We start from the raw sequence: 15895 nt of genomic DNA on the forward strand, positions 1-15895 counted from the left end.
AGAGTCTGATTCTGATTCTGATTCTGAATCATCCCATGTTGACATAAGACCTTTCTTCTTATGAAACTTCTTCTTGGGATTCTCCTTCTGAAGTTTTGGACATTCATTCTTGAAGTGTCCAGGCTCATTGCATTCATAGCAGATGACCTTCTTCTTGTCAGATCTTCTGCCTCCAGACGATTCTCCTCTTTTAGGCTTCTTTGAACTTCTGAAGCTCTTGAACTTCCTTTGCTTGCTCTTCCAGAGTTGGTTTACCCTTCTGGAGATCATAGACAATTCATCTTCTTCTTCTGATTCTGATTCTTCAGAATCTACTTCTTCAGCCTGAAAAGCGTTAGTGCATTTTTTATAATTAGATTTTAATGCAATAGACTTACCTTTCTTCTGAGGTTCATTAGCATCCAGCTCAATTTCATGACTCCTCAGAGCACTGATCAATTCTTCAAGAGAGACTTCATTCAGATTCTTGGCAATTTTGAAAGCAGTCACCATAGGACCCCATCTTCTTGGCAAACTTCTGATAATCTTCTTGACATGATCAGCCCTTGTGTATCCCTTGTCAAGAACACTCAATCCAGCAGTTAGCGTTTGAAATCTTGAGAACATCTTCTCAATATTTTCATCATCCTCCATCTTGAAGGCTTCATATCTCTAGATCAAGGCAAGAGCTTTAGTCTCCTTGACTTGGGCATTTCCTTCATGGGTCATTTTCAATGACTCATATATATCATAGGCAGTTTCCCTGTTAGATATCTTCTCATATTCAGCATGAGAGATAGCATTCAGCAAAACAGTCCTACACTTATGATGATTTTTGAATTGCTTCTTTAGATCATCATTCATTTCTTGTCTTGTAAGCTTTACACCAGTAGCTTTCACTGGATGTTTGTAACCATCCATCAACAGATCCCATAAGTCACCATCTAGACCAAGGAAGTAACTTTCAAGTTTATCTTTCCAGTATTCAAAGTTTTCACCATCAAATACTGGTGGTCTAGTATAACCATTGTTACCATTTCCATTGTATTGCTCAGCAAAGCCAGATGTAGATGTATTTGTTGGATCTTCACCAGCCATCTTGACTTAAGCGTTTTTCTCTTCCTGAATCTTTTCTAAACACGGTTAAGTGCTTGCACCTTAGAACCGGCGCTCTGATGCCAATTGAAGGATAGAAAAACACTTAGAAAGGGGGGGGGGGTTTGAATAAGTGTAGCTTTAAAACTTGTAAGATAAAAACTATTTGCACAAAGATTTTTATCCTGGTTCGTTGTTAACTAAACTACTCCTGTCCACCCCCTTGGAGTGATTTACCTCACCTGAGGATTTAATCCACAAATCACACAAGATTACAATGGTTTTCCACTTAGACAACTTCTAAGTCTTCTAGAGTATACTGATCACAACCTGATCACTCTAGGAACAAACTGCTTAGATACCGTCTAAGACTTTCTAGAGTATTCTGATCAACAACCTGATCACTCTAGTTCTTACAAATAAATGTAAACAATTTCTTTTTAAGAGTTACAATGCTTCTTATAAAGCTATTATCACAACTGTGAGTTTCTCTTAAGTTTAAGCTTAGTCTCACTAATATATTACAACAGCAATGTAGTGAGGTTGAAGATGAAGTTTGAGAGCTTTTTGAATTTGACAGCATTTTTGTATATTAGCGCAAGTGTTGTATTCAGCTTCTCATCAGAACTTCTATTTATAGGCGTTTGAGAAGATGACCGTTGGGAGCATTTAATGCTTTGCGTGATCCGTACAGCATTGCATTTAATGTTTCACTCTTTTGTCAACTACCTCGAGCCTTGCTTTCGCTGTGTCTACTGACGTTGCCTTTAATTGCTACTAACGTTCCTTTTGTCAGTCAGCGTAGCCTGCCATCTTGTACTTGCTTCTGATCTGATGTTTGTGTAAACAACGTTTGAATATCATCAGAGTCAAACAGCTTGGTGCAGAGCATCTTCTTGTCTTCTGACCTTGAAGTGCTTCGTAGCGTGATACCATGAGAACTTCAGTGCTTCTGCTTCTGATCTCAAGTCCTTCTGATGCTTCCATAGACCATGTTCTGATTCTGCTTGACCATCTTCTGATGTCTTGCCAGACTATGTTCTGATGTTGCATGCTGAACCTTCTGAGTCAGTGCTTCTTACGCTGATTTTGGGCATACTCTTTATGTGATTCCTGAAATGCAAATTGCATAGGATTAGAGTACCACATTATCTCATACAAAATTCATATACATTGTTATCATCAAAACTAAGAATATTGATCAGAACAAATCTTGTTCTAACAATGTTATCTCTAATTATTGGTAACAATGGTGATATAGGATTTTGCCTTTGTGACGAATGATTAATGTTTTGATGTGATGTTGCATGTGTCGAGTCACATTCATTGCATATTTATGTGATGGTCTGGATTGACAAAAATAGTGATGAAGGTTTATGCCTATTTTGATGTGCCTCTAATAACTGACAATTGGCGATGGGGGATGAAGCTCTGGGTACCACATGCATATGCATTATTAGTTTTGCATGTTGTTTTGCATAGGTGTGATTTAATTGTTGAGTGTTGTGATTTTATTTTATGAATGTATGCGAGGCATTGTGACTTGTATTATGATGTGAACTACTTGTTGGATATTATCATGTGAATTGCGATGATAATATTGTGAAGTGATGATTTTATGACATTCAAACTCTAATTCATATTGCTTATCTTACTAACTTTAACTTTTCATCCATAATAGTACCATTTCAAAAAACTTTCCTTCGAATCCCTCGTTTTATAATTATCGAAACCAATCCATTCGGCAATATCCCTCCAAACTAAATCCGCGTTATGAAATGTTAAAAGCAAATGAACCTAATTTTCCTTATACAACAGGAAACACAAGATGAGTTGGAAAAAGATATAATACCTCTTTTTGTTAAAACTCCTCTCGTCGAAAGTCTATAAATAAAACTCTGCCATCCAAAATCTCTAATATTCATCGGGAGGTCCATCTTCCAAATAATTGTTAAAGCCTTATCAAATTCGCCCAAAAGGACCATACGGAATACGCATAGCATTTATAAGATTATAACAACTTTTAACCGAAAAAAACCCTTCTGGTTCAGCCTGCCATTTCATTATATCAGTCCTTTTATAATCAATAGAAACCGATTGAACAACCTGCTACAACCGCAACGTGCTGCTGCTAAACAGATCGGCTAAAGCCACAATGTGCTGATCCTGCCCTGCTACGGAGGAAAAAACAACAGGAGTAACATAGTTGTTCGAGGGATTGTGTGGGATGCCAAAATCCCCCACACCCAAACACCATTGCACCACCCTTCCATGAGAGCCACGGTAACGACTTGCAACTGCGAAACATAATATAAAAGGGGAAAGCGATATTTAACGACCTGATACCATTATGTAACTCCCCCAAATCTATACTACTAATTAAAGCATACTGTAGCGCGGAAAATATGAGATCAACGCCATTGGTTGACTTGACTCATTATTTCAGTAAAAATCGCCACCACGCTTTATTGTTTCCAAAGGAAATGGGAAAAGAGTTAAATAACCCCAAAGTTTGTTTTAAAGCAAAAAGAGATCTCAGGTACGGGTATTGATTGTACAAGGGGAAGGATTTAAGCACCCCTCATATATGTGGTACTCCACAGGAACCTTTTTGAAAATTTGTGTTTTATGAAAAAGATATCGTGTGCGAAAGAAACGGTTTGTTTGATTTTTAAAATAAGCTTGACAATACATAACATCTTATGCCTACGTACCTCCTCAGTGCAATGGAGAAGTTAGAGTTAATGTAGTTCCAGTTAAAAGGGAAGATTTTTAAAAGGAATAAACACTTTATCATCATCGGAGAGAATACTTAGTCATTGATCTTAAACATGAGAACGGATGGATCCTTTGGGTCACAAATGATAGTAGGTCCCCTACTTGGGTAAAATCAACGAGTATGTCACTAGCTCTCTCAAGTGGAAAAGATTCCATCATATCAATCAATGTCAAAGTCGTGGGGTATCGCAACTCACTACAACAATTGATCGTGTCTAAACTTTGAAAGAAATTCCACCAAGGGAAAAAGATATTTTTTAAAGAACGATTTTTAAAGAGTTTTCTAACATGAGAAGTTTTTGGAAAAAGGGAGAAGATTTTGAAAATCTAAGAAAGGGAGGAGATGAAGGGACTATCCTAAAGCATAAAAGGAAAAGAATGATCTAACCAAAATAAGAAGCTAACACTTGACTTGGAGAGTCAAGGTAGATTTCCCATCCTTTAGACTACCAAACTAAACCAACACAATACCACTTGGGGATCCAGATGAACTTAATATCTTTAGCACAGCTTGCACCAAGTCTTTGGAATATATCATATAATCTTGAAGAAAATCAGGTAGAGTATCGGCTGTGTACAGATGAACTCCTTATCACAATGCCTTGGAATTAACCATCAAGGAATTTCGAGGAAATACCCACATACACAAACAGAAACTAACCCAATTCCTTGGAGTAAACTCCAAGGACTTCCAGAGAGAATAACAGTATGATAAAAGGTCCAGAGATATTAAGTCCAAAAAGTCCAGGTCTCCAAAATGCTCGGGATAGTAACCAATAGTCCATGAAGAGCCTTAAGTATTTTTTATCATTTTAAGTTGTTTATTAATGTTTTAGTACAAAAATAAAATATGGTCAAAATGGACAAGAGATTAATGGCGGACACATAAACATACATCCAAATGGACAAAAGGAAAATAGCAGAAACATAAACACACGTCTAAATGGACAAAAGGAAAATAGAGGAAACTTAAACATGATGAATGATAAAATGAAGCATAAAGCGAGAAATATAATAAATTGCGGAAATTAAAGTCAATTGTTAATTGTTTGCAAGATGACAATCTTGAAACTTGTCAAGTATATCATCAATTTGGAAATGTTAGCAAGATGACCATCTTGAAACTTGTCGAGTAATCATCGATTTTGGAATAGAGATCGATGCTGAATGAATAATGATCTCAGGTTTAAATTCAATGGAAGTTCATTAGAAGCTTGACAGAATCAAAGCGACTACACGATAAACTTCCATAAGTCTTAAACCTACCGCATACAATCTCTGCCATATTTGATTCTTTTTTCGATTCAGGACAATGAATGTTACGCTATGTTAAGAAGAACGCCAAGTAATTTATATAGAAGTTACCCTACAACAAGGTCGGTCAAAAATTATTATGCTAATGCATGCGAGAGAAATGATATATAGATCGTTCTCCAAAAGCAATATCGCACGAAAAGAAAATAGGTAGCGGTCTCATCTTTATAAAGAATTCAAAAGAATTCCAATGATATCGATGATTTTCATCGACCAAAATAAAAAGAAATAAAAGATGGAATCACATTCAAAGGCTCCTCGATCTTCAAGTACAATCACTTAATATTGCGGATTAGGATTCTCATCCCATCAACGCCCTAAGTCCATTGACTTTGAAGATGAATTAGACCTCTAAACTTTTAATTCAAAGAAAATATCAAAAGAATGGAGTACATAGGGCATTACACATGAATTAGACCTCTAAATTTTGGGGTATGACACATGCACCACATGAGGGCATTACACATTTTAAAATAAAAAATAACACGTTAACATACAATGGTCATTTCCAGGTAACACGGAATTAAAATAACATGCAAAGCCACAAGCGGAATAATCATTTCATCAAATAAAAATGGTAAATTCGAATGATTCCCATACATCATTCACCTTATCTTAACATCTCAGTGATCGCAATTCTATAGTGTCACATGCAAGTATACATGTTTCAATTGCAATAAGTGATAAATATTAAGAGTATCGTACCCACATGAAGTGCTACTACACAAATATGACTTTTGTATTAATTCTATTTTCCATTGTAAGCATAAGTTAGAGAGATAATAATTGTTGGAATTGAGTCCAGCTTTCTTATGTTATAAAATAAATGAAGTAAAAGACAAGGTGTTATAGAAATGATATCTGAAATATAGTTGAGCTATGATCCGTATGTATATATTAGTGTGTTTTAGTGTAATGATGTGTGAAGTCGTGACATGCAAGGTCAGAAGTATCCAGGCGTGTATCTCTACACAATCAGCAGCATATAAAAGAATAAGGGACACAAATCTCTAAGTTCCACTTGTAATCCTAGAATATGTCTATTAAAAGTTCTGATTTCCTTAATGATTGTAGTTACTTATTTATAAGCAACTAATTCAAGTGAATATATCTATCATGATCTTTCAACCATCTTTACTCATGAAGTCCACTTGTTATTGGATCTCTCACAACAACAAGCTTGTAAATATTCCCTAAGTGATCAGTCAAAGAAACAAATATCAGAATGGTAACACATGGTAAAGCATGTACTAATCACACACATTTAACTTAGACACACTATATATATTAACTTCTCATAATTCAAATAAAAGGAGTTTAGCTCATAGTGAGCTGAGTACAAACAATGAATAAGGTTCTCATAAGAAACCTCTTATAACAATAAATTGTACAAAAGATTATAACCTAAAGGAGACTTGAAGTGAGACTCGAAACGACTAAGTCTTCAAAAAACAACTTCAGTCGTGACAGTGTTCATCAACAAGCATATAAATGAGAGAGGAGAGGAGCTTTAGCACACTTCCACAACACACTTAGATCTAAGTAACTTTGTTAACTTACAATTGCTGAACTCTTTCAAATGAGTCTTTCATCTCCTTTTATAAACCAAGAGGATTAGGGTTTCCTTTGTATCATGTATCTTGGGCCTCGGATCAAGAATCATCCAGCCCAAAGGATCCTAAATGTCTCTTTAGAAGAAGACAATGCAAACTTCAGTACTAGCCAACAGTAGTGGGAGACAAGGTGGATTGAGGAGACTGTCACAGCAGGCGGCGCAGTAGTGTGCTTTTTGCAGGTTTTTGTCTTGTAGCGCTGCTAGTTCCCACTTTATGGTTTGAATATTTTTCCTTCTCATTTTCAGTGCCCAATACACTTCTTCCCTCCATTATGACTATTTTTACTCTTTTACATCAGCTTGCACCTTAATCCATCACGAAATTAGCTTCCTTCCACATAGCGCTCATTCTGTCTTGCGCTGTTTCGCCTCAGCATGCCTCTGAGCTTACTCCTGCACTCAAAACAACACGGAACCAACCAAAAGGGAGAACCTAATGTACTCCATACTAACTAAACCAAAACAAAAAATAAGCATTGAAATAAGACAATATTAAAGACAAAATAACATTAAACAAATTAATAACTAAGTATGTATTAACTCACAAAATGTGGGTTAACACTCGGCTCAAGACCGATCAACAATATATCATATCTAAATAGGACATACGTATCAGTAAAACAATATCTCATAATATCCGAACATAGATAATAACAATAAACCCAAATCTCACGTGTTACATATGACCAGAGCACAATATAACTACCTAGTCAAAACACGCTAAGGAGATCTAAAACTCCAAGCTAAGCCTCCTCCGAAGCACCACTACGCTTCGGAACCTGCGCGATGTCGCAATGAACATCATTCAAACAGAAGGATGAGAATTTAAATCATTATAAATAAACATAATAATGGGAAATGTAAAACACAACAAGAATACATTCCAAGAATTCATCACTCTTCGCATAAACGCGCATCATATATAATATACAAGATTCACATGTTTACCTCATACGACATAGCTCCACAATTCAAGTAATTATATTTAATTACCACTAATCTCAATTGTATACGATTATGAAACATAACTCAAGTATACAATACCAATCACAACATCCATATATATGTATATCCACCAAAATCATTCCACATAGTCTTATCACATAATCACACAACAACAATAATTCACACTAACACATGCGAATCGAGTGCGACTCAATGCGATATGCATGTGCATTCCTCCGTTATCATTTTCGGCAAGCTGATTGTCCATCCCTTAGACAAGGTAACCACCTCTAAATTCCGTTTGGCGTTAAGCTTTCAAACGTCATTCGATGTTAGGTTTGGGACAAACAAATAATCCTCTTAAAATTACCCGACATTGCCTCTTTCAAAGACTCATGCTAGTGCAAGTGTGCAAAAAACAAGACTCATGAAAATAAGACGATCCCAACCTCTTACTATACATAGTCACATCTATTCCAACATTGCACAACATACACAACATGATTTTAATCCCAACAATGCATTAATTAGCACACGCATTCAATCACATGTATTCAAACATAGTATAACATTAATTCATGACATACACATACATAAATACATGTCATTTACACAACCACATAATGATTAAATAATCCAATGCCAACAAACCTAGTTCCATCACAAAGGTTATTGCATTAGCTTCCTATAACTTCGAACGACATGCGAAATATATTTACGGTTCAAAAGTTATGATATTTTTAGTTTTGCAAACAAAAATATCGCTGTCAGTTTGCCGTAATCGTTTACTAATACGTGGTAATCGATTACTGCACCAGAAAACTAAAAGAATCGATTTTTAAGCTGGTAATTGATTACTAATAAGTGGTAATCGATTACCACAGAACCTGTGACGAAAATACTCAGTTTTCTTCATTCCAAAGCCCTTTCAAACATGTCCCAACATACCCAAACCTCTCATATCACCAACCCAACATTACATATAAATCTATGCATCAATTGACAACAAATAACTCATCAATTTATCATACAAAATCCATTTTCTAACATCAAACATGATTCAAACACGCATTTCTTGGATTCTACACAATCTCAAAAGATAGGTTTTTCTCAAATTCAACATATATATACTAAATCATATGTTATTCACATACTCATTCATAGAATCTCATATAGAATCATCATAGCATGTCATATTTCACATAGTTTATGGACTAACATTCAATTTCATGATAAAACTCATGAAATAGAAAAATTCCCAAATCCTAAATCATGTTATTTAACCCTACTTACATTGCCCAATTATATCAACTTATAATCACTTAGATTCACACCCTTATCCAGAATATCTAGTCCGTCTTTTTCCCTAAAAATTGTTATGTCTCTAAAAACCTTGTTTTCCTTACTAACTCATTTTAACATATTGGGCTTAACCCACCTAATTCTATATTCTAATTAATTAAGCCCATTACTATATATATACTAGTATTCACATACTTAATTAATTAAATAACACACATATTCAATTAATTACCAAAACATAATAAATAATTAATTATCACACAAATAATAATTAATAACACAAACACCTAATAGTTTAAATAAGGAAATAAAATCTGGTCGTTACAGTAACCGCCTAAATTTTTCAAAATTTCTGGTATTTACTTGAGGGTACTAATATAAAAGCAATATAAAAGGTTGCGTGCTAGATAAAACTTGAGGGTGGCAAGTTAAAACCTCGGGTTTGTGTGGTGCTACTAGGAGATTTTGTCCTCTCATCGTCATTGGAATCTCCTAAATTGCAATTGCAATATTTTTATTATAAAAAATATATATACTTGTATAGAGACGCACACATATCTATATTCATAGAAACAATCAATAAGGTGTTGTTATTTTGAGGTGGTGGTGATAATAAAAGAGAGAGACAAATTTATTTTTATTATTTAATTAACAAAAAATTGTGATTAGTTGTTTATAAACTACGTGTTATGTTCGTTTCTATATGAGAATTTATGTTTATTATATGACCTTGGCATAATTAAAAACCATTTTACCATTCAGTTGTAACATTTCAAAATTTTCTAAAAGTTGTACGTTTTATTAGTGTTTTAAGCAAACTACCAAATTTTTACAAGTATATATTTTTATCACCAATTTGCGTTTAATATCATATTTTTCATCAAAAATATGTATTTCTTGAAATCTCCGGTAAAAACAAATATTTCTCATACATTTTAATCAGATATTTTGAAAAACTTAAAAAATACATGATATTTTGAAAAGTACGGTAAAATTGTATACATGCATACCGAATATTTTAAAATATACGATAGTAGAAAATCTTGAGATGATTAATCAGATATTTCGAAAAATATGGTAGTATAAAAGCACTGGTTTTTTTAAAAATCTCCTACACCTAGTGAAAAATGTATAGGATCTACAAAAAATCCTGTAGTGTATTTTCAAGGGTTAAGAATTTTCCGACTATTTTGTACGGCTAGGATTGCACCGACCATTTTGTGAGGTACATAATGAATCCAACTTAGAATTAATAAGGATAATTTGTTGTAAAAAAACATATTACAATTCCTCACTATTTGATAAAGGCAGAAGTGTGCTTCAACGGGGTGAAACCTCCTGTTGATTTTAGGCTCCTTGAGGACACCACCTGTCTCGTTCTTCTGAGATCCAAACCGAGTAATATGTTTCCCTACAAAGAAAACATAAATGTAAGTAAGATCTAGTTTCTTGAACCATGGATTGATACTAATTAAAGGATGAAATACAAACATATTGAGTTGAAGAGTAAATAAGATTTAAATTTTATATGGACAACATATCATCTAGGCTAACTAAGGGACCAATTGAGTTTGAGGCGACAATTTCTATATTTGTCGACAACATAATCAAGATGTTGAAACATCTAGAATCATTTGGTAGTGTTTAGGTTTTCTTATTTATTATTGTTTTGTTAAAGTTATGTTTATCTTCATGTGTTATCCTATGAACTTCTTGAGCTTCCTCCCATGGGTAGGCACCTTCAGCGGCAACCAGTCTTATAACAAACCAAGTAAAAAGCATAGATTATTTTCAACGTATCAATAATAAATATAATCAAGTTCAGCATAACATACACATACTTCTCCCTACCATCATTTGAATTCCACATGATCGGCATATCCATTTAGCACAGAACAATCATTAGGCCTCCTAGAAACCCTCCACCCGTGTGTATAAACAATCAAGTCATATACAGAACAATAAAATTTGTCCAAACCCAAGAAGTGACCTCCATATCCCTCATAGCACTCCCCTTAGTAGCCGTCTGCAGAGCAACATCCGTCTCAAAATGATGGGGCACTTATATCTCGGTCACCATCTGTGTATCATCCTCAACTGCTTCTTAGACATCTTGTGTAGCTTGCTCTTCATCAGAATCTCTAGTCCATCCAACAACAGGTGTAGATCCTCTTCATTATATATTGGAGAGTGCATGCAATTTCTTGAGTATCATCTGCCTCCTATGAGAATCGGTCGTAACTACTCATCCAGCCTTGATATCAGACTCCTGGATGTCATCTCCCATCTGATAAGCCCTCATTACAACATCTACAATTCTGTCACACTGCCTAGATGCTATTGAGTCGTGTGATCCTTCTGTACTTGCAATACATTAAAAAATATGAAAATTAAACTACCAAATTTTTAAAAATCCTAACGACTTCATCCTTTCCAAAATATTTTGAAAATTTTGATTAACCAAATTAAAATTGTTCAAAACTGGGTTTTTCAAAATCATTCATATAAATGCATACATTTTTATCTGTTATTTTTTAAAAAACCGGTAAAACACAAGCATTTTTACTGTGTTTGTCAAAATATCTGATAGAAACCCATCATTTTTACTAGTTTTTTTTAATTCCAGAAAAACGTATGTATTTTTATCGGGGTTTTAAAAATATCCTACAGAAGATATGCATTTTTACCTGACTTTTTTAAAAATCTGATAAAAATGCTTATATTTCTTCAAAATAATGTATTAAAAACTAGTTTATGAAAATTGGATAATGTAATTTTCCTTGACACATGTGTTAAAAATGGGATAATATAATTTAAACATGCTACCTATACTTGATGTCATTAATAATTTGAGAAATCGTGAGTTTAAGAAAATAATTTGTTTTGGTTTGAAAAAGACAACCTAATTTTTATGGGTTCCTCTAGTGTCAAACATCGACATGTAGACCTTCTCTGGACGACACTTATTTTATTAGAGTTTGATCAAGGAATAGGGGGAGAGATAGAGAGAGAGAGAGAGAGAGAGAGAGAGAGAGAGAGAGAGAGAGAGAGAGAGAGAGAGAGAGAGAGAGAGAGAGAGAGAGAGAGAGAGAGAGAGAGAGAGAGAGAGAGAGAGAGAGATTTCAATGAGTTTCTAACTGAATTTGTTATTCTCAAAGTTGATTACAAAAGACAGGGAAACTAAACTTATATAATTAAGTTCATAATATGTTGACTCAACACATTACGTTATATAGTTAATTACATACTGACTCAACACATTACGTTATAATTTTAAAATTTTCATTGATTAAATAAATATGTAAATATAACTGCTAAATTTTTCAATTGTTTTTTTCTATTCTGTAACTCCTATCATTAATTTATATTTATTCAATCATTTATTATCTTAATACAAATTTTAAATAACAATTAAATCAATTAATTATTTAATTATATTATTATATTTATAATTATGTGTATATAAATGTGTGACATTGATTTATGATCATTTAATATATTTTTTTTATAGATTTTATAGTCATTATAATAAATATAATAACAATATTTTAAAGTTTAAAATATATACAATCACAATAATATATTATAGAGCAACCGCGCATCGCGCGGGTTATATATTAGTTAAAAACTATTAGAGACGAGTTGAGTCATTGTTTGTACAATGGACGTCATCCATCATGCATATAATATATTGTAATCCATCATGTAGGAAGCTTCTCATAGAAAAAAACCAAAAACTTCTTACATGGCAATTTATACTGTTTCTGAGTTCCCAGCATGTAGTACATAGGTGGTAAATGATAAAATCATCATGACCTATATATGTTTAAATAGGCAAGGTATTTTAATTATTATATGGCGGTGTTCCCCACGGTTTACTCTAAGTTAATGCAATAACTTGAATCTTATGGTTCAAATATAATGGAAGCATGTTATTTGTAAAATGAAAACAGTATGATGCAGCTAAATAGTTAATGGCATGAAGGGAGCAATATATCTAAACAAATACAACAGTGAGAGTAAAAAGAAAATACCTTGGTTTCTTGTGAATAAGCGTTGCTCATAAAGGATGCCATCTGATAAATACATCCAAGTCTTTCTCCATACATGTTCCGGTCGGTTCATGGAAGAAGAAGCCATCTGATAGTTTATATATATATATATATATAACCTGTGTTTTTATAAATTAAATTATAATTTATTTATTTGAATATCAAAAATAGATTTAAAATAAACCGTATTAAATTTAATTGTAAAAGTGTATTTTTCAAAAATTAAAACATAAAAAAAATCTATTACTCTGCTTATATTATTCATTAAACAAAAAAAATATAAGCACAATTTTTTAAAACTAGCTCTTAATTAAGTTAAATAACATATTTCATAGATTTTTGAAATACAGTTGACTCTTCTTTCTATGCAATATCAGTGGAACAAAATCTTCTATACACTTGCTTTGGGAACATAGTACTAACTTTACTTGAAAACAAACTAAAATAAAGGATAAATATACAATTATGAATAATATAGATACAATAGACACCCTTTAAATTAATAATGTCAGGACCGAAGAAATTTATTAATTTAGAGAGTTATTAATTTATCGATAAATTAATAATTATTAATTTAAAGAGTTTTTAAGTAATTATACTGTACATATCAAACAAAAGGGCAAATTAGTCTATGCCTCTTAGAATTACGTTGCAGCGAACGTTGGGACTCAACGTAAATTAGTAACTACTGTGTTCATATGCATTGAAAATCAATAATGACTTTTGAAGTACAGTAAATGTATACAAGAGGAACAAATGTGTTCAATGTATTATTAAAGGAAAACAGACAACTATTGAATCATATTTCAATAGAGTGTAATATATTTTTTATCAGTTTCTATGAATTATTAATTTATGATTTTCTTGGGACACAAAATTATAAAGGGATCTCCCGAAAAATTATTATCTTATTATTTTATCGAGTTTTTCAATTTTTTACATTGGCCCAAGTCGGGACCGGACAAATTTATTATTTTAGGGAGTTAATTAATTTATCGAGTATTAATATAAAGAGTTTCTACTGTATAATTAAAATCTATTATGTTATTATTGTATGAAATTAATACAATTTTAATCTTTGGCTGGATGGGTTTCGTTTATTCTAAGCCAAATGTTGGTATTTCGGAACATTTGATGCTGTTTGTATCGGCGATGCGAGGGAAGGTTAGGAAAGGGTTTCGGGGCCTTATTTGGTTAGCTACTGTTAGGGCCATTTGGCTATCTCGAAATGCGATTTTATTTAAGGGTGGTTCAAAAGGGAGTCAGGATATTGTAATTCTAGCCAAATCTTTAGCTTGGGATTGGCTTTGTGCTAGATCATTGGGGCTTTTTTTAGAAGATAGAGGTTTTTGGTTATCCAAACCTCTGGATTTGTAATTTCTTTTTCTAAGATTTTGTACTTGGGTTGAGTACCCCCTTGTACTCACATTAATTACAGCTCTTTGTTTATTAAAAAAAAAAAATTACAATTTTAATCCAATGTACATGAGACAACACCTACCTAAAAACAGGAAATAGAGTGTTGGTAGTTTTTTCTAACAAGTATGGATGTTACAAGTTTATTCAAGACCAAGTCACAACAACTATTCATTGTATCTTCACATACACAAAAAAACCAAAAATATAAATCATCATATAATTAAAATTTTGGACTAAAGTCGTGATATCCACCTCAAATGATATGCATCATCAAAGTCCATAAACAACTACTTTTGAATGACATTATTATTCATACCCATCCCAACCTACTCATCATTTCAATTTCATCATCATCAGGTGCGGTTGGTGGTGGCGGCGGTGGTAGTAATGGCAGTGGCGGTTCCATGGGGAGTTGGACTTGGCTTTGAGCAGCCATGACTTCACTTTCACTTTCATTTTGGTGAATAACATTTTCACTATCACCTGATTCAATCCTTCTACCAATCTTCCTCAAATGATGATCAATCATGCAAGAAAGATCATTCAAAACATGCATCGACATATCGCTCTGCACAACCTTCCCAGCATTGAGACACTGAAACATCAGCATGGTTGTCTCTTTCTCTTTGTTATCTTCCCATTGCCTTTTAAGTTGCTTTTCAGCCTTCCCAATTCTTTGTTTCAGAAAACTCTCTTGATCCACCATCCTTCTGCTTTGATCAAACTCAGGCGCTGTTTTGAATTTCGTAAGCACCTTTTCAACTCCCGACGGCGATGGCCAGATCTCAGGTTGAGGATCGTATGGGCCATAAATAATCGCACAAGCATTGATACCGCAAAGGGTTGATATTTCATCGACCTTTTTCAATAAACCCTTCTTCCTTTTATTGTAAGTTGTTTTCCTTGCAGTATTATTCTCAATGAAAGCAAGCTTCACCTTCTTTCTAGTCATGGTTTTTAACAAGAATAATATGAAAATCGATAGAGAAAAAGAAGTAAACTTGATGGTTGGTAATTTTCGATTTGTGAATAATGTGTTGTATATATAAAGACCAAATTCATATACGTAGGTGGTTAGGTGCATGGATCTTTATTTTTCCAACTGGCATTTTTGTAACGGTAAAATGAATTTATTTTCATTCCATCCATGTAGATATACTATAAAATAGATATACGTAATCTCTAGATTCATGTACGTTTGGGATAATTGCCGATTCATAGTATTTATCTATGTTGGGATCCATGGAATATCCGCATCATTATTTCTCAAATTCAGCACGTGGACTATTTTATTGTGGAGAATGATTGGAGATTGTTGGGCTACACTACACATAAAGGGTGGGCTTCTTTGGATTTTGTTTTGCATAAATATGCAAAGGGAGGTTTGTGTGGTGTT

General features: G+C 33.4%; 1 protein-coding gene across 1 annotated transcript; it reads right to left on the reverse strand.

Annotated features, from left to right (window-relative positions):
• Positions 1 to 14607: 14607 nt before the first annotated feature.
• Positions 14608 to 15493, reverse strand: LOC131656353 (agamous-like MADS-box protein AGL80). The gene has a single exon (XM_058926088.1). It carries the CDS (start codon positions 15449 to 15451, stop codon positions 14810 to 14812), a length of 642 nt encoding a protein of 213 aa, XP_058782071.1. The 5' UTR covers positions 15452 to 15493; the 3' UTR covers positions 14608 to 14809.
• Between the last annotated feature and the right edge of the window lie 402 nt (positions 15494 to 15895).

The sequence above is a fragment of the Vicia villosa genome, linkage group LG3 (genome assembly GCF_029867415.1).
Source record: "Vicia villosa cultivar HV-30 ecotype Madison, WI linkage group LG3, Vvil1.0, whole genome shotgun sequence".
NCBI classification, from domain to species: domain Eukaryota; kingdom Viridiplantae; phylum Streptophyta; class Magnoliopsida; order Fabales; family Fabaceae; genus Vicia; species Vicia villosa.